The sequence below is a fragment of the Rhopilema esculentum genome, chromosome 3, assembly GCF_057945365.1.
Source record: "Rhopilema esculentum isolate cy_ngs chromosome 3, ASM5794536v1, whole genome shotgun sequence".
In the NCBI taxonomy this organism is placed as follows: domain Eukaryota; kingdom Metazoa; phylum Cnidaria; class Scyphozoa; order Rhizostomeae; family Rhizostomatidae; genus Rhopilema; species Rhopilema esculentum.
The window spans coordinates 8,186,638-8,212,524 of NC_142817.1; the positions used below are offsets into that span (position 1 = coordinate 8,186,638).

Genomic DNA, 25,887 nt, shown 5'->3' on the forward strand with positions numbered 1-25,887 from the left:
TTTCTTTGCATTTCTGAAATAATTTCATAAAAAACATATAAGTAGCAAATATATGACAACTTACTTACTGCTGACAGCAATTCACACAAATATGAATAGAGCAAAACAATTTATGCGATGACATAGAATTTTCACACTTGAAGTAGTTGTTCTCAATTGGATGCAGAGATCTCAGCAAAATACTGGTTCTTCTTCTTGAGTAGATTTTTGTCTTCCTTAGAAAAATAAAAGCAAAATACATTTGAAAAATACTAAGCACCAGTTAGATTTGCTCCAAGTCTAGTTTGAGCTTGAGAGAGGGAATCAACGGGAAGGAAACAAATACACCTCTTTCAAGCACGAAATATACTTCAAGCAAGCCTAAGCATCAGTTCGTAATGATGGCTTTTTACAGTCACTCAAAGAAGCTCAGTATGCCTGGTTGTAATACAAGTTTCATTTCATCACTGTATTAAGATTGAAACTTGGGACTTACAACTTAGAATGGTTTTGCTCTATATGCAAAATCTTAGTTTCATCAATATATTCTGGTTTCACCAGTCCTGGTAATATAAGGCGTGCACGCCTCCATGCACTCTTGAAACTCGTCACATATGCTTCTTATCGCACACGCAGCGTATCATTTTGACCTACCATTCTTTTTTCACTTTTTTCTTCTAGTTTCTTGTAAATTTTCTCTAAAGTTTTTGAGTTTTCTTATGTCTCCGTTTTCAGATCATTCCAGTTTCGTTTTCTTGAACTGTTCTCATTATTCCGGGCCACTTTGCTTTGGCCAAAACGAAAATGAAGGTGTTTCAATTACTATGTTTTTTATCCGTTCTCATATCCGTTGCTTGAGCTCCTTTTTAAATTGAGAATAAATGACTCCATTTTTGAATGACTCAACTTTGAACAGTGTTTTTGAATGACTCCGGTTTGGGATCAAATTACTCCTTTTTGAGAGTATTAATGAGAAAACCAAATCTAAAACAGAATCATCCGATGTCGTTCTCATAAGAAACCGGAGTAATAAAACTTTCATGATTTTCGTTTAATCAGATTGTTTTCAAGAAACTTCTTCTAAAATTCTGTAACAACTATTTGGATTGCGAAAACATTTTAGGCTTTTTCAAGCCGTAATACACCCCTTCAAATGCATTTCAAAGGTTATCAGGTCTTGATTAAAGTTGTTGAGTTCTCTGTTTTAAGCCATCGCATGCCTTAAATAATTTCATATTACCAAGACTGATTCACACAATCATTTCTTGTAACATTAGGCTCTTCTCCGTCAATTCACTTCGTTCCCGTGCATCATATGCTTACTAGATTACAGAAAGCCTTTCTTTCGGAAACTTTTCCATATATTTTGGTGTGTAAGCTAGCTTTTGCGATATGTATTGGAACTGCAAGCAGAACATGCTGTAAGCACAGCAACCAGAGAGATTGTGAAAAAAAAGAAAATAAGTAAAAACCAGGACATAAGTTTTAGAGATCGCCATCGCGGACATGAATTATGACTTTGATTTCAAATATCATCATACTAGAGATTCAAATTTGGTACTGTTAATTAATATGATTAACAGTACCAAAATTTGAAAAAAGCATAACATATTCAAAAGCAGGCCTCTCCGGGAAAAAACAACGCAGGGTATAAAAAGCTCTTGCCAGTTTGGCAGCGTGGGCTATTTAGCCCTTGCAGAACTTTTGTTAATCTTTTTATATTTGAGTATTTACAAAGGCAAAAATACATTACCTTGCCAATTCTTTAAACATTATTCACCTTAAGAAGGCATTTTTGTGTGTATTACAACCTTTAAATTTTGTATTACCACTCCTTGAAATGAGATAAAAGAGGAACATAAAAGAGGAACATGACATAGACGTGCAAGACCTCTTTTTCCTTATTTACTAGCCCCCCGATATTTAGTGTTAAGTAGTACAAATATTGGGAAGCTAAACTGCACAAATTAAATGAGAACGTTGGTTTGAAAAACTGTGCAGGCGGAAAAAGCTCTCGCAAATTTATTTTGCTCGGGGTTTACCCTGGCGCATGCTGTAGCCTGCATATCTGGGAAGGGCCTGTTCGAAAGATACCAGACATGGCTGTAATTCAAAAAATTACAGTCATTCTAAAATAAGATGTTTCTTCAGTGTATGATATTCTTGAAAAAGATTCTCAAAAAGTATCATTTGTTAAGAACTAACCTTTTTTGAACATGTCATTTTGATCCTTTGAAAAAATTACTGGGAGCCAGGGGGCGGACCAAGAAGATCAATATCTGCTAATTCTCTTGTTGCATACACAGCAAAAAGAAAAATTCCTGTGTGCTTTATTATTTCCCTGTCAAATAAAAATATAACATTTGTGACATAAAGTATGATAAGTTGAATCTGCTTGAATGTGGCTAATAAATTTTTTAATGAACCATATATTATTACACAATAAATGTTGGAGTAACACAAATAGTCCAGTTTGCAAAAAGTGGGGACAGGCTTCCAGGTGTTTAGTAGTTTTCTGCTTGTACTTGCTTAAATAAAAGGTTTCCTATTTTTTCAGCCAATAAAAGTCCATTTTGCCTAGCCTTTACTCTTTAAACGGCCTTAAGTTTGCATGGAAATAAAATGATGTTAAAACAAAGTCAATTTTGTGCACTTATTCAGTCTTTGTAATATAAGCTTGCGATCACATGTGCATGCCTTCACACAAGCCTAGATTATCTAGGACATGCAAGGTATCCCACATGCAAAGTAAAAATTTCTTAAAAATTCAACAGCCTTAAAATTTGCATATATTTTGGGAATGTTCCTAATGCAGCAGGAAGTCAATGTCACCAAGAAAGAGTTCTCTCAGTTCAATATTCCTGCTCAGGATTTAGCAATGAAGTGGTTAAAGTGGTTAAATATCCTGCCGTTGCTATATCATTGTCAAAGGTAGCCTGGTTAAACAGTAAGACATTTTTTGATGAATATTCAAAACAGGCCTCTCCGGGAATAAAAAGCATGTCGGCTAAAAAAAACCTCTGCTGGTTTGGCTGCGTGGGCTATTTAGCACTTGCAGAATTTGTTGTTTATCTATTCATATTTGAGTATTACAAGCCAAAAAATAAATTATCTTGTCTACTTGTAAACATTTTGTGTGCATTGCTACTCCTTAAAATGACAAAAGGGATATCTGGTTTTTTGCAAAATGGCAACGTTTTGTGTAGAAACACAGATATATTGAGTAGTATTCAATGAAACTCATCTTTATTAAAAAAGAAAAAGAGCAGGACAATGTTTTTAATTGGTAATGGAAGATTAAGTTGATTCACATTAAAAATTCAAGAAAGAATAACTGAAATACACTTCTTTTCTATTAGAAATGAAGGCAGACTTGGAGTACTCAGTTTTGGTATAGAGTAATGGTATAGGAAATACAAACACCCATTTATTCTTAAGAGTTTCTTAATCTGAAAAAAGCATAGAAGAGCGAAAAAATAACTTGATAAAAATCGTTGAATAATGTAAACACAAACCTAAAAGCATACAGGGAAGGAGAAATGTAGATGGAAAGTAACAAGAGAGTTCAGAAAAGGTGTATGATTGGTTCTATGTTTTTGACAAATCCCAACCGCTTATCTCTACCTTGTTGAAGAGTCAAAGAGCAAAAACGAATTATTTCTGAAACTTTTTTAATTTTTTTCCGAATGGCCACTTGTCGTTTCTTATAGCGTGTTTCTTTCAAAAAATGAATGTATTCGTAACACAAATTTCTCACTTGACAATGTTGTGTAACGATTCTCATTTTTGCTATTTTACGCTATCTGTTGTTCCTTTCCTGCACAACCATTTCCTTTTCCATTGCTAGTTGTAACAGGTAAAACTATAGTTTGTTAACATTTGGTTTAGAACGAAACGGAAATTTCCTTTTTATCACGATAATTATAAAACCATGTTGACACAACGTTGTTTATGAATATATAGCGGTAGGTAGTTAGATTATTGAGAGTGAGACGAAGTGCATTCAATGAGAGTGTTGTTATAAACAACCCCATGGGCGGAAAAAAGCCCTTGCAAATGTGCAAAATGCCATATGTAGCCTATTCTCAAGTTACTCAAGACTGAAACTGGTGCACAAGATGATTTAAGGTTATGGTAACGTTTTCTGAATGTAAACATCCTTTTTTTGATCTGTTCACATTCAAGTAACTGAACTTTCAAGACACACAATGACACCATGTTTGAAACTAGCAGAAATTTTGAAAATGAAAAAAACCCATGCAAATGAAGGTTTTCATAATTTCTTTATTGAAACTTTCAGATGAGGTCTGAAAATCTCTTGACCTGTTAAGAAGATTATTGTTGCCTTGTGGTTGTGGTTGAATGTCTCATTTACAATATTGCATGGTACATCTGTGTATCCCATGTATGGCTGTGTTTATTTAAACAGGCTTATTGCTCTTAAAGCTTTAAGTGACTTGACCGGTATTTCCCTGTGGTGTCATTGTACCTTGCAAGTGCAATACGTAAAATCCCACTTTCTCCAGACTTACAATTCCTCTACATACAGGTACGAAAAAGCTATTTTGTACCCTTGCATTTGCGATAACAAAATCTGACTTATATCAGCAAAAAGAGCAGATCCTTAGCTACCAAAAAGTGTCTCAGATTTTTCAAATTCCTCCTTCCTTTGAAACTATACTGTGTCAATAATTTGTAATCAATTTTTTTACACCCCAGCAGTTGTATTTGGCTATAAAAGACAGACCAGAGCAAATACAAAAATTTTGAGACACGCTTTGCTTACCCTACATCTGTCCTGGCAGTGTGCAACACTATCCTAAAAATAGTTTCAACGCTCTGAAATAGTTTCATTGAACAGTTTTATCAAAACTCAGTGATAATTTTGTATTTTCACTGGAGTGTGTCAGGCTTTGAATATACTTTGGCCAATAAATAACAACAAAAAAGACCAAAAATTTCTTTTCTTTATAGACTGTCATTAGTGCTAACCAAATATTTTACAGCATTTCTTACAAAAGTTGTAATAAACACTAATTTCATTTTCAGGAAAACTTTGAAATACTTGCAAATCATAGTTCCCTGCTGTAGGCCTACGAAAAGTGAAGCAGTGCACGCTTATCCTTGCAAAATCGAAAATGAAACTGATCCTAATAAGTCTTTAGACTTACCATTTTGCCGGGTCTTTGTACAGGCTTACTACGAAATCTTTAGTTTTTGACAATGATGATTGGCTCGTGCCTTTCAGCGCTTTAGGTTTCTTTCCTCTGGCGTCCATCTTTAAATTTCTTGGGATCGGGAGCACTCGGGAGGTCCACAGGGAAACAATGACTAAAATATGATGACATGTGGTTGGTGTGGTTGGTACGGCTCGCACGTGGGGCTACCTGGGGATGACATGTGGTTGGTATGAAATATCCGCTCACCGGCCCCAAATAGGGGCCCCAAGAAATTTTCTGAAGTTTTCTATGGTGTCGTAGGGTTTGTCTTAATCATTTTTTTAACATTGCGTGTGAAATGTTGCCGAATATCATTGTCTCCACAAGGCGGGAGAGGTATAATAAGCATTATAACTACGTACAGTGTTAAAACGTTTAATCCAAGTGTTTAATCCAAGGTGAAGAGCTACTCGATAAACAACTCCGGTGTAGGCTTGTAGGCTCTCATCAGATTGACCTACGTTTGCAAATAACATTTATTTGGAAAAATCCGGTGGAAATTTCGGCTAATCTTTACGGCATTGAAATTGAATATACAATTCACAAGCACCTTTGATTTTGGTCCTATACACTTAGTGAGCAAAATTATTACACAGGCTGAGACAGAAATTGCGGCACTGTAGCAAAATTTTTTAGCGAACCAAAATTCAAATGGCCACAGGGAGTTTTATAAAAGTTATAAGATGATTTTTTATTTGGAATATATTGGAAAATGTATCAAGGTTTGATGCTGAAAATAGCTAATGCAAGAAAATTTTTTGATCTTTGTCTATTTCTGAACAATATCAACATTTGCAAAAACACGAAAATTGAGCCATGGTGATTAAAGCACCTGTGAAACACGCGAGATTAAAAAGTTTATCTTTGCACCAATTTGCGATATTTTCTACAAATTAAGTCGGGGATTATGCTTCGGTGTCTAAAAGTGTTCATTTTCCTCACTGTAATTGAAAAATATGCCAAACTTTTTGGTCGGAAATTTTTGGAGTTGCAATGTGCCTAAAGGCAGCGGCCGCTTCGTGATATATTGCATCGAAATTCAACCAATAAAATGTGTCGCAAATCGTCAAGCCCTTCTTTTCCAACCAGTTTGGATGTTGGTATGGGACCAAATAATGCTCCCAATTGCTTGAAACAATGTTTCGTCTTCTCGTTGAATGAAAAGACCAAAATTCCCGCGATAACAGGTACACTCAAGTGCCCCAATTGCTGGGAAAGAGTCGGCATAATAAAATGGGTTAAAATATGCCACTTTCCGCCAAATACAAGGCCAATAATGTCCAACGTGACACTCCAATGACTGAATGTGAGCTTGCAAATGTTTTTCTGAACTGACAATGTCGTGATTGACAGAGCCTGTTACTAAACTTTTTGATAAAGTTTTAGCAAGTCTCACAAAGATTTCAAAGCTGCGAGACTGTCCAATAAGAAATTAAATCTTTTTACTTTAAAAAAGTAATTCTTTTCAATTTTTAAGTTAAATGTGTTGCCAATGGTTTGAAGTTTGAGAGAATAATGTTCAATCAAATCTACAATTATAACAGTGTTAAACTGTTCCCTTTGCTTTGTGGATTCAGAAAAGGTTATAGCACACAACACGCTTTATTACGACTTATTGAAGGCTTGAAAAAGTGCCTGGATAAAAAAGATGTGGCTGGTGCAGTGTTGATGGACTTATCGAAAGCATTTGATTGTTTACCCCATATACTTCTACTAGCCAAATTGAAATCTTATGGCTTCAGCGATAACGCAATAGAATTTATGTATAGTTATCTAGATAAAAGAGTACGACGAGTAAAAATAAACTCAGATTTTAGAAACTGGATGGAAACAAAGCAAGGAGTTCCTCAAGGATCAATCTTAGGCCCGTTGCTTTTCAATATTTACATAAATGATATTTTTCTGCATTTGAACAAAAGCAACTTATGCAACTATGCAGATGATAATACAATTTGGCTGTCGAATACTGATATGAACGAACTAACTAACTAACGACTTAGAATCGGAAGCAGCTGTCCTTAATAAATGGTTTTATGAAATTTTTTGGTGCTCAATGGCGATAAAAGCAAGCTTATAACATTTAAAGCCAATCGATCCAATTTAGAGGAATCTAAAATTCAAATAAATGGTTCTACTATAATAGAAAGTAAGAATGTTAAACTTTTGGGAATACCATCAACTTAGATTAGAAGAACATATTAAAGTTTTTTGTAAAGAATCTGGGAAAAAGGTAAATGTTCTAGCCAGGATTGCTTCATATATGGACGAATCTAAGCGTATTCTTTTAATGAAAACGTTCATTTTATCATATTTTAATTATTGTCCTCTTATTTGGATTTTTTGCAGTGAAAAATGTAATAACGCTAATATAGTTAGCAAATAAATTTAGTACCAGAATGAAAATATAATAGTTTGATTGTTAAAAAACGACGTTTCGAGCATGTACTCGTTATCGAGTGGCTAGAAAAGAAACGAGCTGAACAAAGAAAAGGCGAGATTCGATATATAGAAAAGAATGCGAGATGCGACGCAACCGAAAAAAACTGAATAACGGAATGGGAGGAAAGTAAGAAAAGAGAAGGAAATAGATATAAACTATTTAAGGAAATTAAAATGTTTATTAAGACCATTAGGATAAAGAGCTTTTAGGCTAAAAATTAAACGTTTCTCCGAAGTCTTCCGTTTGGTGGCGTCTTGCGGTGCATGCAATAAGCCAAGGATGGACATGGCGGCAGTAGAATGATGGGGGAGTTAAAATTTCTAGATATGTTGCTATCTGCATCGCTCTCAAGTGTTCTCCAAAACGGCTGTTAATTTGACGGGAGGTTTCGCTGATGTAAAAGAGATTGGCATTTGGTGCAGATGATGCAGTAAATCACACAGGAAGAAGAACAGGTAAAGTAAAATCTGATGTGGAAGGATTGGTTATGGTTGACAGTGGCGGAAATTCAGGCTTTCATTTGGGAGGGGGGGGGGGCAGGCCTACGATTTTCCGACAAGATAACATCACGGACCATGTATAATTTCAAAGAAAATGCACATTTTGATAAAAATAGCTGATTTTTTGACGGAACTCTTTAGAAATCTTTGCTGACCCCGCCATAATTAAGTAGCAAGAAGAACAATCCATTTATGATTTTTTATATCAAGCAGAAAAATTGGCAATTACGCCCTTAGATTAGCTTAAAATTCCTTTTCGGAACAATTTCTTGGAGTAATTTCGACACGTTAAACGGTTGTCAATTATCCGAGGAAAGTCCGAATTTTCCGATGACGTCGCTGATTGGGGGGGGGGGCCGAGCCCCCCTAATTTCCGCCACTGATGGTTGATGATAGTGGTCGATTGGTTAATGTGTGTGCAAGTACGATAGAGGTGATGTTGGCAGGCAGGAGCGTCGAGAAGGGGGGGGTAGAGGGGGTAAAAGGTCCGGGGCCCGAAGGGGCCCGTAAAAATTTTGACCCATAAAAATTGATTATTACTTTAAAATCTCTGTATATCCAATATTTACCTCAAAGCCTTAAAGAATCGTGACCCCTTTGGAAGTTTAGTTACCTTTACCAACGTCACTTTATTGTCCGAATCCAAATTAGACAAGAATGATGATTTAATTTTAATGAGTCTTGCGACATATCTCGTGCATGAGTATATTTCATCGTTAGAAAAATATATTTTAGTAATCATTCGTTTTTGTCAGAATTATCTTGATAATTTTACCAAATGATATTTATGCGAAATAGGAACAGTACTGTGTCCTCATGCAAACACAAATCCGGCGCGCAGAAAAGGAACGAAAAAGGAAAACGAGACAAAGAAACGGAAAAGGTTCTCGTTGGAGTTAAAAAAGTAACTGGATAAGGTAGACAAAACGAGCACATCGATGATTCCGAAAAGAGCGAACAACGCGACCCTGAAGTGGAAGGACTTGACGCTAGGGGAAATTCAGACTCAGAAGTCGACACAGAAGGAAATTTTGCGATAGATGATGGAAGGAAACTTTTGCCCTTCGATATTGGAACTTTGAATGGCTCTCCAACAAGAAATGAGCTTGAGAATATTGTACGAGCTGGTTCTCAGACCCAGTTTACACTGTCCCGTGCAAGTTTGGAACCGTGACAAAATTGTATTGTTTCCCAGTCCAAGCTTTCATTGGACTTTGCAGTTTTGTAGTCTAAAATAACACTGAAAATTAAAGCCACCTTGTCGTCCGTCCAAGTAAAGTTTTTATCGGCCTTCCGCTTCATTTTAGCTCTCAATAAAATTTAGATTGTTGACTTCGGCGGCAAAATAAAAGCCTCGGTTGACTAAATACAGCTTCTTCTAAACATTGTTCTACCATTCAATTAAGGTCGTACCGGTACAGTGTAAACGGGACGGCTAAACGGAACAATTTGGAACCGCGACAGTGTAAACACTTGCGAACCGTAACGGTACAAAATTGTCCCGGGACAGTGTAAACGGGGTCTCAGTTCCATTACCAAAACAGTTCCCAAGAAATGTTGATGGCCAGGTATTTCCGCTTTTTTGTACTACTCTGCAACCACGAGAATAGGGGAAAAAGTGAAAGAAAATGGCTGGTGTTTAGTGCTTCCAAGAAAGCATTGTAATGCCTTCCATGCAGATTGTTTTCTCATTGATTTCTTGTCTGATATAGAGCAATGGAAGAAGCTTCTTAGCAGGATAATCGACTTGACCATATTTTTTGGAGAGAGGGGTCTTCCATTTCGCGGTTCATCGCTTTGTATTTTCTTGGAATCTTGGAACTGTTGGCACATTATGATCAACTTCTTCAAGAACATATTTCAAAAGTGAAGACCTACCAGCAAAATGGTGAACAGCTGCAAGCACATTACCTTTCCCTGCAATCACAAAATGAATTTATAAAGGTTTGCGATGCAAGAGTCAGGGGTTGCATTTTGAAAGAACGCGAAAATGCAAAGTATTTTTCGATCATGATGGATGGGACTCCTGATTCAAGCCACACAGAGCAATTCATTCTCCATTCATTCTCCGGTATATGAACAGAGAAGACGACGTATATTCCGTGAAAAAGCGATTTCTGGTATTTGTTGATTGCTGCAACAAAACTGGAGTGGATATTGCTTCGGTGATTCTGGAGACACTCAAGAAGTTTGATATACCAATCGCCGATTGTCAAGGACGAGGTTATGATAATGCAGCCAATATGTCTAGCAAGTACAATGGTGCTCAAACTCACACCAGGTCTGTCAATCCGTTGAGCCTTTACTCTCCTTGTGCTTGCCATTCCCTAAATCTTTGTAGAGTAGACTCTGCAATGTCGTGCACGGAAGCTGTAACCTTTTTCGGAATGGTGCAAACCGTATACAATCTCTACTCCTGCAGCTCTCAGCGATGGAAGATTTTGCAAAGCAACATTGGCTCCTCATTACATGGTTTATCTAGAACATGGTGGACAGATCGTGTTGCAAGTGTGCATCTTTTTGCTGCTCAACTTTCAGGTTTCAGAGTTGCACTCCAGCAACTTCTTGCATTAAATCTGACACCAAAGACAACAACAGATGTTAACAGTGCCATCAGATATGTATCATCCTTTGTATGCGTTGCGATGTCAGCAATCTGGCTTAAAATCCTGGTCACTATTGATCAAAGGAACCAGGTTATTCAGGCAAGAAAAGCTACAATCGATATCGCAGTTGCCAACTTCCACAGCCTTGTGGCTGATCTGAAGGGGCTCCGCGAGAAGTGGTCTCAGATTGTCCAGGAGAGCATTTTAGTTGCCACTGCAATGAATATTTCAGCTGAATTCCCAACGAAGCGAAAAAGTAAGCGTCAATTACTATATGAACCTGAAAGCAGCCTGTCAAGCAGTGATGAAAGTACTTTCAAACGCCAAGTGTCTTTACATTGCTATAGATTCTGTTGTTGCAGGAATATTGAAACGATACGAAGCTGCATATCGCATTAATGATCTTTTTTCTTTCCTTTTGCAATATCTGGAGCGTACTGATGAGATGGCTCACAATGCATGCATAAAATTCGGAGCAGCCTACGGTAATGACATCAGTCCAGTGGCACTTGAAAAGGAAGTTTTGCAGATAAAAACAGTGCATGTCGCTAATTATGAGGAGAAAGCACTTGATCCACATTCTTTGCTTAATCCGATAGCAAAGATCAACCTTGAAGAAAACTTTTATAATTTTTGCACTGCCCTCAGAATATTTTGCACCTTGCCTGTGACAGTTGCATCTGCAGAGCGCTCGTTCAGTAAGCTCAAGCTGATCAAGAACTTCATGCGAAGCACAATGACTCATGACCAGTGCTGAGGAGAGGGGGGTCAGGGGGTCACTGACCCGGGGGCCCATGGCTTTATGGGCCGACAGATAATAACTTAGTCAAAAGTTGATAAGTAGCAATTCAGCTTCTCCATTATCAAAACCTTTCAATAATAGAAACAATAGTCGCAAAAGCCTTTAAAATAAAATAAGGTAGAAGCAGTAATAGTATTAACCCCATTTATGTAACTCTAACAGAGCTAGTATCTTTCGGTAATTGTCTAGATAGTTAACAAAACAATTTTCAAGACTCTCTGGTTGTTTCTTAAGTTTCTTAACTCTGGTTGAAAAACCCCAAGATGCAATAAAACATTAAATTTGCCAATCTTACATACTTCGAATGTCATTCTAGCACATTTTGTAAATTTCATTTGCGGTCAAACACACAAACGATCAGCTTCATATTAAAATTATCTTCTGTAAAATGTACAACAGTTTTTGTACAAAATAAATTGTATTTTGTCCCGTCTCAGAACCTGTCACGCTTCAGGTGATATAGCGTGTAATTTTGGGCAGGAACACTTCAAAGATTGTTTAGAAATTCAATGTTCAGATTTTTAATGTGCGCCAAATTTTGCAGTGCTCTAAATAGCTTTCGGATGCAGATTTTTTCACATTTTTGCGGAGTTATTAACTAAGGGAGCATTTTAAACCAGTGTGAGTTATATGTTTGCATTAAAGTTGGTTGTTAGTAGTATTGTTTACAAATTTTGACTTACAAGCAAGCGTATTGTTTACGACTTTTGATCATTTGCACGAACCTGTTCAATCAAATTCAGAAACCCACTGGTGATTTCGTAGCCTGAAGGTCCCTTCTCTGATTGACCAGTTGTTGCTAGGCAGTCTACTTTGCTTCTTCTTGGTCGTTGGGCGCTAAGGTGATCAAATAACTTCGAAAGCAATGCAGATTGCTATCACAGAATAGTACTTAAAGTATATCTGTTCGTTTCTAATCAAAAATGGTTCAACATGAACATGAGAAGTCAAAAGCTGATGCGCGTAGTGTTAGCTGCACTTTGTATCTTTGCTTTTTTTATACTTTTAAAGCAACCAAGGCTCCTGCATCATGAACCAAAGCAATACTTCACTGAGAACAACGAAAATAAACGTTTTCAGAGATTAGCAAAAGGAGGTATTACTGCGAACACTGACAACTCAGAAGTATTGGCGAACGAGAAGCTGATACCGAATGAAAAACTCAAATCGACAAGACATGGGCCTTTCTCTGAAGGAAATTATTTCGAGAAAAATATTATTTTGGCAAGCACAGTATTAAAGGAGCAGTGGAGGAAAACAATGAAGGTGTTAAAGGCATCTAGTTTTGCATCTTCGTATTTAAGCAAAGCCATTGAAGCGGTTCGTTCAACAGACAGTGCCATGCTATACACAAAAACATTGGAAAATCCAATGAAAAACCTAGGAAAATCTGGCAAAAATAAGATATTGTGTGAAATACCAAATTTGAACCCTTTCGATAAAGTAGCAATGAAATATATTGAGAATCGCGCACCACATGATTGCGGAAAAAAAGATCATGGAGTTTTAACAAAGGGCATCTTCAAATTCAAAGCTGATGGTTTGAGAGCAGCGTTTTTTCGTTACATAAGAAGGGTGGAAGATGATGACTTCAAAATATTCCTATCAAAACCAGAAAAACTTCTTAAACAAAAGATCAAGCAAGCTCCCATAGCTAAAGGTAGGTAATCCATTTCAATAAGTACTTATGCCAGGCAAAGATATTCTCCAAAACCTTTATCATACTTTGCTGGATATTCTCCAAAACCTATATCATACTTTGCTGGTCATTCTCCAAAACCTATATCATACTTTGCTGGATATTCTCCAAAACTTATATCATAAATCTGATAAGAATATTTCGAAACTGCTCGTTATGTTTCGTCAACTTATATTTCATGAGTTCCATGTTCCATGTTAACTGCAAAGAAGAGGGTTTTAAACGTTATCAAAACACCATGCATTCATGATTTGAAAAAATCAAATCAGTTTTTTTTCTTTTTATAAAGTCGAATTCATTAGCAAAGGCCAGTTTATCGATGTTTCCTGCCTAGTTGAACCTGTTCCCATTCAAAGTAAATTCTTAAGTTTACTCCATATTTTGCCACATTTCAGCACAAAAGTTGGTAGAATTACAATGAATTATGTTGATATAGAGTGTCCTGTCTTCTGCATTAGACTCTGACTCTATACTCGTTGTTTCGCTACTTGAGTGTTGTTAGCAGTGAATCAGAGCCATTAGCATAACAAAAATTTCAAACAACAACATATGAATACTGCAAACCCATCAAACAGCAACCCTTCTCTTATAAAAGATTCCTTCACAAGGTCATGATAGACTTTTCCACTCTCTGGCTACGAACATGCGAAGGGAAATCTAGCATTATTAGGGAGCAAAGGCAGTGGCGGCGCCAAGGGGTGGTATGGGGGGGGGGGTAATTACCTCCCAACTTTTCTGAAAATATAGTCTATATACTTCTTCTCAAAATGGATTGAAAAGCGCTGGGTAGGGGTAGATCAAATTCCCAAGGAAAGGGACGAATCACTGGAATGAGGCAAAAGGGGCGTGGTCACACTGACCACGCCTACTACCCTCCCACTCTGTAATAGTTGGCGCCGCCACTGAGCAAAGGGGAATCCTGTTGCACCAAGATCGGCATGAAGTAAACAACTGCATGACTGTTTCTGCTTTACTTGGAAAATTCAACAAAATTACCCCCCCCCCTCTTCTAAAAAATTTAGAAAATCGGCCACTTTGCCTTTATATTGGTTTATTCCATTCATTTAAAGTTTCCATAAGCAGTTTTTGGTTGTTATATCAGCAGTTGTTTGAAGCTGGTTAGAAATTACCCCCGTTTACAACAATTCATTTTCAGTTTCATTTCCAACCACTAAGACTTATCCTATCCATAATCATTTTGCTTGTGAATGAAGATTTAATCAAAATTGAAAGAAAAGATTGACATACTGGAATCTTTAATGGCTAAATGATAGAAATTATAACTCCAAAGATGAACGGAAAATGCAAACGAAGTGATTGAATGAAAATGTAACAAAACGTAGCGAGCGAAATGTTATTTGAAAAGGAGAAGTTGCTTCGTTTTTTTCACTGATGAAGCCAAAACATAAGAACGGATATAGTGTTATCAAATTTTTGCCTTGCGCTCTACGGTAAAGTAAGAACAGAAAAAATAAGTAACAGCCCTCAAGGCTTATTCTTTGGTTTACAGATAAATGTGAAAATGCGCCTTTTCAATGGTAAAGCATAGTTCGGGTAGGTTTCAACTGCCTGTAGTAGGAACAAAGACATACCGCAGAGACTTTTGTGTCAAATTTGAACGCTTCAGACAGTTGTCTCTTGCAGTTGCAACAAATCGTTTTGGGCGTCTGACTTTGTGTATTGGATAAACGAACAAATCAGTGGTGGCGGCAGGGGAGGGCTAGGGGGGCTACAGCCCCTCCGTCGGAAGCATCTAGTCCCCCCATCGGAGGAAATTTTAGGTTATTGTCGGAGCAAATTTGACAAATAACGTACGAAAACTGCTTATTTTAGTCATTTTAGCCCCCTTGTCGGAAGCTCCAACCCCTCTGTCGGAAGATTTCTGGCGCCACCTCTGGAATAAATTCCTAATGTATTCTGTCCAAACCATATATTGTATTCTTTTGAAGGTATGGTGGGATGTTTTGTAAATGCCAATGGAACATATTTTGGCATAGGCCGGGACAGTGGCACGAATCGTCTGCCGGATGCGGTGAAACTATCAGAGCTAGAAGAATGCTATCCGCGAAATTACGTCCGCATCTTGGCAAATGGACAGCTACAGGATTTCGCAAAGGGAGAAACCTGCTTTGTGCTGCCGGGTAAGAGAAACAGCAGTGATCAGAAAGCGTTTATGGGGCCTGTGGCACATAAATGCTGTTAGGCTACTGGTTTAGCAGTTGTATTTTTGATAGCAATTTAAGGTGAATGATGAGTAGCTAGAGAATTATCCACTGTCAATTAAAATCCATATGTTTCATTGACTACATTGGCATTCTAATTAAGCAACAGGAAACCAATTCAAAGCAGAATGGAAACTATTATTCTAACTATTCGAGGACCGTCCCATTCAGTGAAACTTGTGAGCATTTTGCAATAAATTCCACCGTGAATGAACAAGTTGACATCCCTATATTAAAATGAAAAATTAACAAAAGCTTAGCGTATACTGCCATACCAGCTCTAGGGACGCTGGGACACATTTGGGGTGAGGGGACAAATTAACAATCTTTTATCATAGTTTTTCACCATTATCCTTGATGCCCCAACATTAATATCATACTTCAGCAAAAAATGAGGGGGATACAGCCTTCCCAGCCCCCCCCCCCCCTCCTGGATCCGGCGTGCATGAGCACAAATACAATCTGATATTTTCTGAGGCTAGAGATATGTGCTGAGACTTATCCGTCATTAGAATCAGCACAAGGGAGGTTGTAAGAATGGGGAAAAACAAAACTTTTGTCATTGTGATCAATTGTTCTGATATAGATATTTCAATGTTATGACACTTGAAAAATTTGTCCGCCTCTGTAGATAACCGCGATGACCAAATTAAGCAAATGGGCTGCGGCGATGAAAAAGCAAGACACAGAGTCATTGAAGGTAGTATTTTTCAACATGTGGACACAAAGAAATGTTTATCGGTGAATACGTCATCAGAAGATCTGGAGCAAAGAATTTTTCTGACCGAGAAATGTACCAACAGCTCAAACAGATATTTACAGTTCCAGGACTTCCCACCCGTACATAGTAAGTTTGCAAGGTATCTCTATGAAATAGAACTTGAGGTATATATGGTTATACTCAGCAGTGTTGTGCCAAAAAATGTAGAGGGGGTCATATAGCTTTCTCTATGTTGTATACAAAATGAGCGTTTCAGTTGTTTTCCTTTGCATAGCTCCTCAAAATTAATTTCTCTGCCTTTCCATTTTTTCTATAGTTAAATCATTTTTCAAAGTTTACCTGTCATTCGAGCAGAATATCTTAAAAATATAGAATTTATAGTAGTAAAATTTTGCCAGCAGTCAATAGGACTATTGAGGTCACACGTGAATGCAATGTTAAAATTGATGCTCGTTTGATCAAAGATTTGATCCTGGCAGAAATTAGCCATGATATTTTAGAATTAACCAGAAAAAGTAGAGGGGGGGGGGGCTGAGCCCCCCTCTTCTACAGCCCTGGTTATACTGTAAGTTTACAATTGACTAGTTAATGTTGAAAACATGCAGAATTGTTGTTGGCATATTTTCACGACCTCATGTTAATCATTCAAAAAGTTATGCTTTTGTGACTCTTGCTGGATAAACATTTCTTCGAGTTTAATGAAACTATGCCTGTCCTTCCCTACAGATATCGAAACTGAAATTAAAGTTGAGGAAGAATTTATAGAAATGGTAATAGCCACGGAAAAAGCCGTCATCATTGAACACTATGCTGATATTAAACCTTTGTCAGCAAAGAAATCGATGAGCAATAACGCTGCTGGGCGTGGCCTGAAATATAGCGTTGCATTCCTACTCTTTGATTCACAGTCTGCTGCCAATGTCGCAAGAAAATTGCAAAAGACATTGGCATTCATTAGAGATAAGGAAAATGCTGTGATACTAAAAGGACATACAATAAATGGCGATGGAACAACAGCCCAGTTATGTGCAATGTTCACAGGCGCAATGGAGGAAGATTTACCAGAAGCCAGAAGAGGAGAGCCAGGAAGTTCCACTGTTGATAGTTGGCCTTTCTTGTTTAAAAACTTTTCAGCCCAAAATTACGTTACAATGTATTCTGAAGACGATTCAGATGTTGCCACTTTTAATTACCGTCTTAAAGGTTTCAAGCGGCAGCCAACTGACCACTATTCAAGACCATTCTGGTCTCGAGCAGCACGCAGTTTTCACAGTGGCTTTTGCATTGGTGGTAAAACAACTTTTCAAGTTGGCCTGAACTATACGATGAGTTTTCACGATGCCTATAAAGAAAATCTAAGATTTTCTCTCACGATATTTTCAAATTTATTTCATAATGACATGAATGCGGTGGAAAATGCTGATGAAGATATTCTTAACTTTCTGAAGAGATTTGAGCAAAGGGGACATTTAGATAATACAATATTATTTGTTGGTGCTGATCATGGCCCCAGAGTTGGTAGCTTCCGGGAAACTCTCCAGGGTAAGCTGGAAGAAAGGCTGCCATTTATGGCCTTGTTGCTGCCACCGAAATTAGTAAAGCAACACAAAGAATTCATGGATGCGTTAAAACATAACTCCAATCTGCTGACGACACATTTTGACATTCATGCGACTCTTTGCCAAATATTAAGTCATCCACAGAAATTTCAAAGCAAAAGCGGACAAAGTTTGTTTACAAGAATCGACGCTTCAAAAAGGACCTGCAAGTCATCTGGCATCCAAGATCATTGGTGTCCTTGCTTGCAATATTCAGACGTCAATATTACTAACCCAAAGGTCATCGAAGCTGCAAAAGCTGTGGTTGTACACATAAATGACAAAATCATCGGAGTGCACTTAGAGGCAATGGAAAAGTGCCAAACACTGGAGCTGTCTTCAGTAAAACGGGCAGCCCTCAAGCAACCCCAAGAAGCAGTTCAAGTATTTGTAAGAACATCAAAGAATTCTAAATGTGATGAATGTGGTATTGTTACTGGCGGAAAAGCCAACGCAAACATAGATTCTGCAGAGTATGAGGTAGTTTTTAGCGTAAAACCGAGTAAGGCTTTATTTGAAGCAAAAGTTGCGAGAAATGGTAGTGATTGGATAGTAGACAAAAATATAAGTAGACTAAATCTTTATGGTAACCAGCCACATTGCGTGCAGGATGAGTACCCCTATCTTAGGAAATTTTGCTATTGTAAATAACTATGCTTAGGTTACTAAATTCTCATGATGTAATCGAAATAGATACAACTTACATTAACAAAACAAAAGTAACTTTTAGAATTTCAAGACAAAAGTGACTAACTTTGTAACTTTTTTATTAGTGTTATAATGTGTGCTTTAAAAAGGATTGTTTGGCTGTCTAATTATCAAATCTGTACAAAATCGTCAGGGTCGAGGGCAGTTTGGAGACAATTCTCTTTATCTTTTTTATTGTAACAGTATAAATGCACAATAATTAGTATTTTTATACCAGAAAGAGTATAAATTTAGAATAAAATAAAAGTACAAACGTACAACCTTCTGTTCATTTCATTGTAAATAAACATGTGCAAGTTTTTCAATAACAAAAAGCAAAAATAGCAACCATAATGCCAACAACAGCAACAAAAACAGCAACAACAACAAAAGCGAAAACAACAATAACAACAACAACAAAAGCAACAACAACAACAACAACAGCAGCAACAACTGTCACAAAATAAAATCAGCGACAATTTTGTAGATAATGCTGATCATTATAAAGCTGAGCAAATACAAATATAGAATATCATAATGATTAAAAACGTGATAATCATAAGATGGATGATCAATCTTTTCAAGTCAACAAACAAAATTCATTCAAACTGTAGGTCTGCAAACATAGAGATTTAAAAATTCTTAGTCTAAACGTGGCACAGTCGTAGGTAGCTGCTTTTTACAAGGAGAAAACTTCGGCGTTTTTTGCGAAATGGTGAAGTGGTACAGGATCAAAATAATAAAGGCACCTTTTGCTAGCAAGCTCACAAGAATTAATATTTTGTAAGTAATATCTAAATAAAGAATCGCCGCTTTTAGGAAACAAATCGTTGTATGGTAGCTTGCAAAATGCACGCAGACTTGTAGGTTGATCACCTTGAAAAAATGGAGTGGCAAATAAACGAGATTAAATGGATTTATGCGTCTAAATTGAGCTCTTGAAGAACAGAGTCTAACAGGCTAAGCCTACCGTTGATGTCCATGTCAGTGCTTTCCGGACACAAACCCGGTAAAGCAAACTTCACCAAATGGTAACGAATATCGTCAATGACCTGAATAGTGTCGGTATCCTCTCTTGATTGAATGGTTGACGCGTCTTCAAGGACAAGTTCAGAAAACTCTGGGCGGCATATGATCTACAACGAACCGTCACAATAAAACAATATAAATTATATTACAAAGCTCAAGTGACAGAAAATCTCAAAATTGAACGAAAAAGCGGAATCATATAAACAATGCACTGAAAATAAACTTTTGGACACTTTAATATAGTTCCACCTAAAGGTTATGACAAGTATTTTGAAATCTATCCATTACTTGAAACAACAAACGACAGGGTTATTGTCTATGCGTTAAAAAGTGTGAAATTCAGAACGTCAAAAACTTGAAAAAGCTCTTAAAGGGACATCTTGATGATACTTTGATTACTATCGCAATAACTTTCAATAACATGAAACTTGAATGACTTTCTTAAGTTTGAAAATCGATTAACTTTTTGCTAAATTTCAAAGAATTTTCAAAAAGAGATTTCCAAAAAGTTTCGAGTGCCAGTCAATAAAATTTGGAAACCATGGTGTCTGTTGTTTCATATTCCCTACGTCATGTTTGTGACCAAACAACATAAGGGAAAGCAGAAACGTTTACTCACATCTGGTAAGTAATTGGCGATGAATTCACAGCACTGGCTTTCTAAACGATCTAGTTGATGCAATCTGGCCAGCCGTAAAACTGATATTGCATTCTCGGGGATCAACTCATTTACCAGGAACGCAGCGCATTGAAGTTTCAACCCAGGGAGAAGGAACAGATCAGCAAAATACAGAAGTTCATAAACGATGTCTTTCGAGATCTTAACAAGAAAAAATTGATATTTCTATTGCAGAATGGGGAAAAAACACTGAAGTAATCCAGTGTCACTGGATTTGCATCGAAATTTTGGTAGCCAACGATGTTACGTAGAGATCACACGACAACAACAAGGATATTAGTAAAAATTTGACAACACCATGTAATGTTTCCTCGCTTATATTTAAATTTATTGTATGAGCAATCAAAAAGGATAGTAAAAGCTTTTAGGCTAAATTAACTCGATCGATCCCCATCGAAAAATCTAAAAAACAAACTAAAGAATCAAACTAAAGAAAAAGGTACATATAAAAAGATAAATATAGAATAAAAGAATAAAAAAAATTAAGAAGTGAATTTGATGCGTTGTTTAATCAACTTTCGATACGAACAGAAAATGCAATTCATTAACCCTTTATCTTAACCAAACTATAAAAATACACATTCATTATCAAAGAGTGCCGGTGACAGTATAGTATATAAGCATTGTAGGAATAAAGACACAATTCTTATCGTTTTTATCAAAGAAACATATGGCAGCTAACATATGGCAACTCACTTTGCATCTGTCCGAATATATGAAGTTGATCACGGCCGCAAAAGCGTCCGCTGAAATATCTTTCAACGAAATTTCCAGCAGTGTTTGACTCTGCTTCCCTTCGATTTCTTTAAAATGATTCAAAGCCTTAAAATAATCGCTCCTTCCGCACAGAAATACCTTTAGAAAAATATGATTGTTATATCAACTCTAAACAGTACTGTATCGAGGGAGTAAGCTGGAGGGACAGCAGAAAAAAGCTGAAATCAGAACTTAAAGGTGAAAGGTATGAGGCGTGTGCTAAACTAAGAAAAAAGAGGATAGTGACAAATAAAGTAGCAAAAATCTATGCTTTAGCTTATCATAAAACTATAAAAACTTATATTACAATAAAACGTTATCTTGACCATGATGGAGCAATGGAGGAATAAAGATTACAGAAAAGAATTCATTACAAAATAAGTACTAGAAAATTGCCAATTTTCTAAACAGTTCTTCAACTAACTAGCATAAGCATATGGAATTATCTTTATTAAATCATAGTAATAAGCTACTAGCCTACACATAACTAGCCTACAAAATTTGATTAAACTACCTTGTGACAGAAGAATTCATATCCGCGAATCTTAAAACAAACATCTGTGAAAGGCGGTCGACCTTCCTCGTCAAGTAAACAGGAATCTTCACAGAAGAGAGCAAAATTACGTAAAGAAGAGGGAATAAAAAGGAATAAATATAATACGGAAAAAATCGATTCACTTAAAATTGGTTTTCAGCGATGTGTTGTTCAAAAGAAATTCTGGGAAATATACATTTTCAACTAGGCGTGCTTCAACTGCTGAAATACGATTAGTCTTATGTGCTACTATTGGCCTAAAACACGATTGGCCTAATGTTTTGAAAATACGACGGCACATTAACAGAGAAATATTTGTAAAACATTTGTAAAAAGTTTTCAAAGAAAACGAAATTAAAGTCCAAAAATAGGTTTTTCGGGAAACGATTCTTAATGCTCCAACATGCAATTTGTAGATACAATCCTAGTGAAGTTCTCTGTAGCCTGGGCAGAGCTTTACTCTCAATTTTTTCATGCATTCTTCCCAGGCCTTAGCAAAATTGGGGACGAATACATGTGATATCTGATACAATCCGGAATGAAAACAAGACTCTCTTTTAAATGCTACTGCAGTTCCGCGAGTCAAAATTACTAATGTTCATTGATAGCTGAGAGAAATTTGCAACTCAGTCAAACAAAACAGTGACATTTAAATCATTAATTTGCAATTTTAAAAACATCTACATCCACGCAGTTAATCTCATTGAAATTGATCGTTTATGGTTGTTTTTGTGGAACATACTCTTGTACACAGGCAAACAATGGTTATTTCAATATTCTTAGCTTATTAAGAGACATTATTCTGCTGTCGATAAACTGTTTCTACTATGTTCATGTTCATTCATCCATTTTTTAAAGGTTACTTCATATAATCAACACAAAACTAAGGCAAAATAAAAAACAACATAATAGCATTGAAATTGTATAAATTTTAGAACCAGCACCTTGAGAAAGTCTCGTTCTCAGTAGCTGAACTAATCAAGGAGGCACCTGTTTGCAATGTTTTAGAAGAAATACAGTTATGAAAAGGAACACATAATCCCTCTCTTGAACAATAATTTATTATCTCTGTATATCTCTCTAAAACTACTTTAGAAAGTCAGAATATTTTTGAGACAGTGGAAGTCAAGGTTTCCAAGACAGTCAATTTTGCTATGAAAGAATGGTCGTTTACCTTCAACTGAAAAATCTTCATCAAAGCATATGCTGAAAATCTCTGGGACAGCGCCAAAGAATTGCTAGGGCAACGCAAAAAAGAAGAAATTCCAAAAATTTGAAAATTGATGGAGCAAAATTTTATACCTTTTTAATTTTATATTTTTATAGTTCAAAAGACAGGAGAAGGTTTAGATTGACAGTGAACAAAAGAAGATGAAAGGATAAGAATGAAAAAATGGTAAGTACAGAAAAGGATGTATTTAAAGGCATTAGATACCTTAAACCTGAGGGAATTATGCATACAAAGCTCTGCTATTCTGCCAAAGGATGCCTGAAGCTCCGCAATATCTTTACCGTCGCCAATGCTTATCATAGACACGCGGTTTCTTACATATTCCGGTTTTGTATCAACTGACAATAAAAACAAAAGGCACATTAAGAACAACAATGAAAAGAGATTCTAGTTGGAAACTAGGCAACCTCTTGCTCTTAACATTTGGAAGCCAAAAGTTCTTAGCCTGCGTGCAAACTCTGTTGTCAAAATTGAAAATAGGAGAAAAAGTAGAGTCTGCGAAGCCGAGCCGATTTACAGGTTCACAGGCTTCTCGGGTGTAAATGAATGGTATCAGGACAATAAAATAGGTCTGTTTGTTCTTTTGAACAAATAAAATTACAGAAAAACATTGCACGCTAATGGAGTTGTTGTTCTAGTGCTTAGAATAAAATGTTGTTCTTGTGCGAACAAGAAAAGTGACTCTGTTGCGCAGACTCTACTTTCTCTCTTCTTTTAAATTTATGAATCTGCACGCAGGCTAAAAGTTCACTGCTTTTGTACTCAGAAATAAGGAGATGAAAAATAAGCTGATGGATTTCATGTAGATACTCTAAAACGTAGATATCTGCAGCCACACTAAGAGCAAAATATCAAATATTAAACTGTATATAAAAAATAGACTGAATATAAAAAAGCTGATGCTTATCGATGACATAGAAAAGCTACATCTATCATAGCAGCGAATTCGCTGTTATTGCTGTTTGTAAGCAACGTCGCATATATCGAGCGCACAGTGATAGGTAAGGTATGTTATGACCATGAGTACAAAAAACTGAGACGACAAAATATCAACAAAACATTGATATTGTAATTAGTAGAAGTAAATTAATCATAATCCGATTAGGAGAGTGGTCATTTTTCTTTCTTGCAGGTTTGTCGAAAGTATCAACATTAAATGACACTCCATACAGCAGCCATGGAAAAGTAAGCGATGAATACCCAATCATTGATGACGTTTGCAATATCAACTCCATATTTTGTGGCAATATCTTAGTCTAAAAAGACCCGATAGGTAATATTTTTTAATCATGTAGTCAAAAAGCTTCATTTAAAAGGTTATTTTGAAAACTTAAATTTGTTAAAGACTGACAAACGAAGCAGGTCCAGCATTCAGTAGTAGCATATATTCCCGTCGATATCATCAGGGATTTAAATAAGCGTGGCTTTAACTCACTTTGCGGAGTTGTAAATTAAAATTGTGGAACTGTAATTGTAAAAAGTGTGGATTTGTAAATAATGCATGTTCTTAAAAGTGCAGCATAAAATACCAGTCGAAACGCCTAAGAAAGAAAGGGAAACATTTTTTTTCGATTCAAAGTGAGTGCCCAATCCCAGCATTGTGTATTGCACTCATTTTTTATGAGAAAATTGCGATAAGAAATAAGAAATGGACAATAAAGAAGAATCAAGAAACTTAAGAGCTCGAAGCTTCAGTACATGCGGAGAAAAATCAATTGCGCTTTATGATATTGTTGTGTGGCATTTTGAAGTAAGATGGACTCTGTATACAGTAGCAGTTCTGCTAGGAACACGTTTTTGTTCCTTTTGATGGTGCTTTATCTTGTGTGGTCAAAGATAAATTTGTATTTTATCTAACTCGGTTTTGTATTTTTATGTTAATTGAAATCTTCTCTAAATCGTTATGTTTATGAATAAGGACAGAAAAAAGCAAATATTTTCTGAAAGGAGTGGTTTCCGGTGTTTCAAAGGGCGTGGCCGTAAAAAAATTTAGGGGCAAGCCTGCTAGTCCCGTTCCAGCCACTCCCTCGTGGGCTGGTGCCAGTGTGACCTGATCTAGCGTAATATTGCATAATATTGGCTAAAAAACGTCCTTTAGCATAAAATCTAGCATAATTTGGAATCTAGCATAAATCTGGCGTAATTCTGATTTTTTAAAAGAATCATTGTTTTCATTGATCCACTGTCTATCGCTACCAAATGCAAACACTTTACACCAGCATCTGTGGTTTCATTTTGGGAATAAATTGTGACTTTCCACCTTCAGGATTTTGCCAGTTGTTTTGAATGGTTGGCAGCCACATATTTTATGGTTGGCAGCCAAATGCAGCCAGCTAAACGCAGTATACAAAAGAGCTAAATTTTTGCTAATTATTGGGAGTGATACCGTAATTAAAATTTGCTTTGTGGGTTACAAAAAATTCACTTGCTTTTATCTCAAACTGTCTGTTATCTTTTACTTTGTTTCATCATTCACCCTTTCCAATTTTGCAATTTATGACGGCCAAGAGGTTTTGAGAAACTGTCAAATTGAAGAAATTTTGCAATCAAACCATGGATCTAAATTGCCTTTTTGTTTATGAAGAATGAGTACACTGGGTTGCCAAAAAGGCCAAATTGCAACTCTGGCCACTTTTGATACTCTGAGCATTCATTAGTCTCTTTCTCGAGCAGGGTTGCCTTGATTTGAAATCTAGTATAATTTTTACAAATCTAGCACAATCTTATGATAAATTTGGTGTAATTCCAAAAATTGAGATCTGATGCTGGCGCGTGGTGTCTGAATTACAAACAAGATGGGGTAGAGATCATGCTTTCAAACTGGGCGAAAAGAGAATAAGAAGTTATTTGCATCATATTTCTATCATTATTTGCATCATATTTCTCTACCGCAAAATTTAGTTATAAGAAAACCAACGAGCATTGCCGAAACCCATTTTCTTGTGTTTTCTATTTTCTTAGAATTTAAAAAGTTTAGACAAACCTAGATTTCGAGCAATTATTGCTTCGGACAACATTTTGTTAAGTAGATTGATTGTTTGAAATGTTCAATGTTTATTTATCAATATAACACATAAAATGTGTTTATACTTTGTTGCACCAAGTTTCCTATAGCTTCTCTTAAACATATAGCCAATCATTGTGCAACTTACTGATGTTTTTTTTTCAGTAAGCTTTTTTTCTC

At 36.4% G+C, this 25,887-nt stretch overlaps 2 protein-coding genes, 1 long non-coding RNA gene and 1 pseudogene across 3 annotated transcripts in view; 2 read left to right on the top strand and 2 right to left on the bottom strand.

The window, feature by feature from the left end:
- On the bottom strand, positions 1–5,285 carry LOC148960533 (uncharacterized). Its single transcript, XR_016144434.1, has 3 exons — positions 5,151–5,285; positions 2,185–2,320; positions 1–215 (listed from the first exon to the last, which is right to left on the bottom strand). It is a non-coding gene; the product is annotated as an uncharacterized LOC148960533 (long non-coding RNA).
- Positions 5,147–25,887, bottom strand: part of LOC135692548 (ankyrin repeat and BTB/POZ domain-containing protein 1) — a 26,505-nt gene continuing 5,764 nt past the window's right edge. Inside the window, exons 8-13 of the mRNA XM_065210711.2 lie at positions 22,908–23,041; positions 22,647–22,710; positions 21,452–21,537; positions 20,878–21,036; positions 20,122–20,322; positions 5,147–19,609 (exon numbers count right to left, since the gene is read on the bottom strand). Of these exons, the coding sequence (XP_065066783.2) occupies positions 19,391–19,609; positions 20,122–20,322; positions 20,878–21,036; positions 21,452–21,537; positions 22,647–22,710; positions 22,908–23,041 (863 nt within the window). The 3' untranslated portion in view covers positions 5,147–19,390. The remainder of the gene's footprint in view (positions 19,610–20,121; positions 20,323–20,877; positions 21,037–21,451; positions 21,538–22,646; positions 22,711–22,907; positions 23,042–25,887) is intronic.
- On the top strand, positions 10,214–11,501 carry LOC135692889 (uncharacterized; annotated as a pseudogene).
- On the top strand, positions 12,480–18,754 carry LOC135692547 (uncharacterized). The gene is made up of 4 exons (XM_065210710.2): positions 12,480–13,206; positions 15,195–15,386; positions 16,099–16,314; positions 16,915–18,754. Exons 1-4 carry the CDS (start codon positions 12,480–12,482, stop codon positions 18,435–18,437), a joined length of 2,658 nt encoding a protein of 885 aa, XP_065066782.2. The 3' UTR covers positions 18,438–18,754.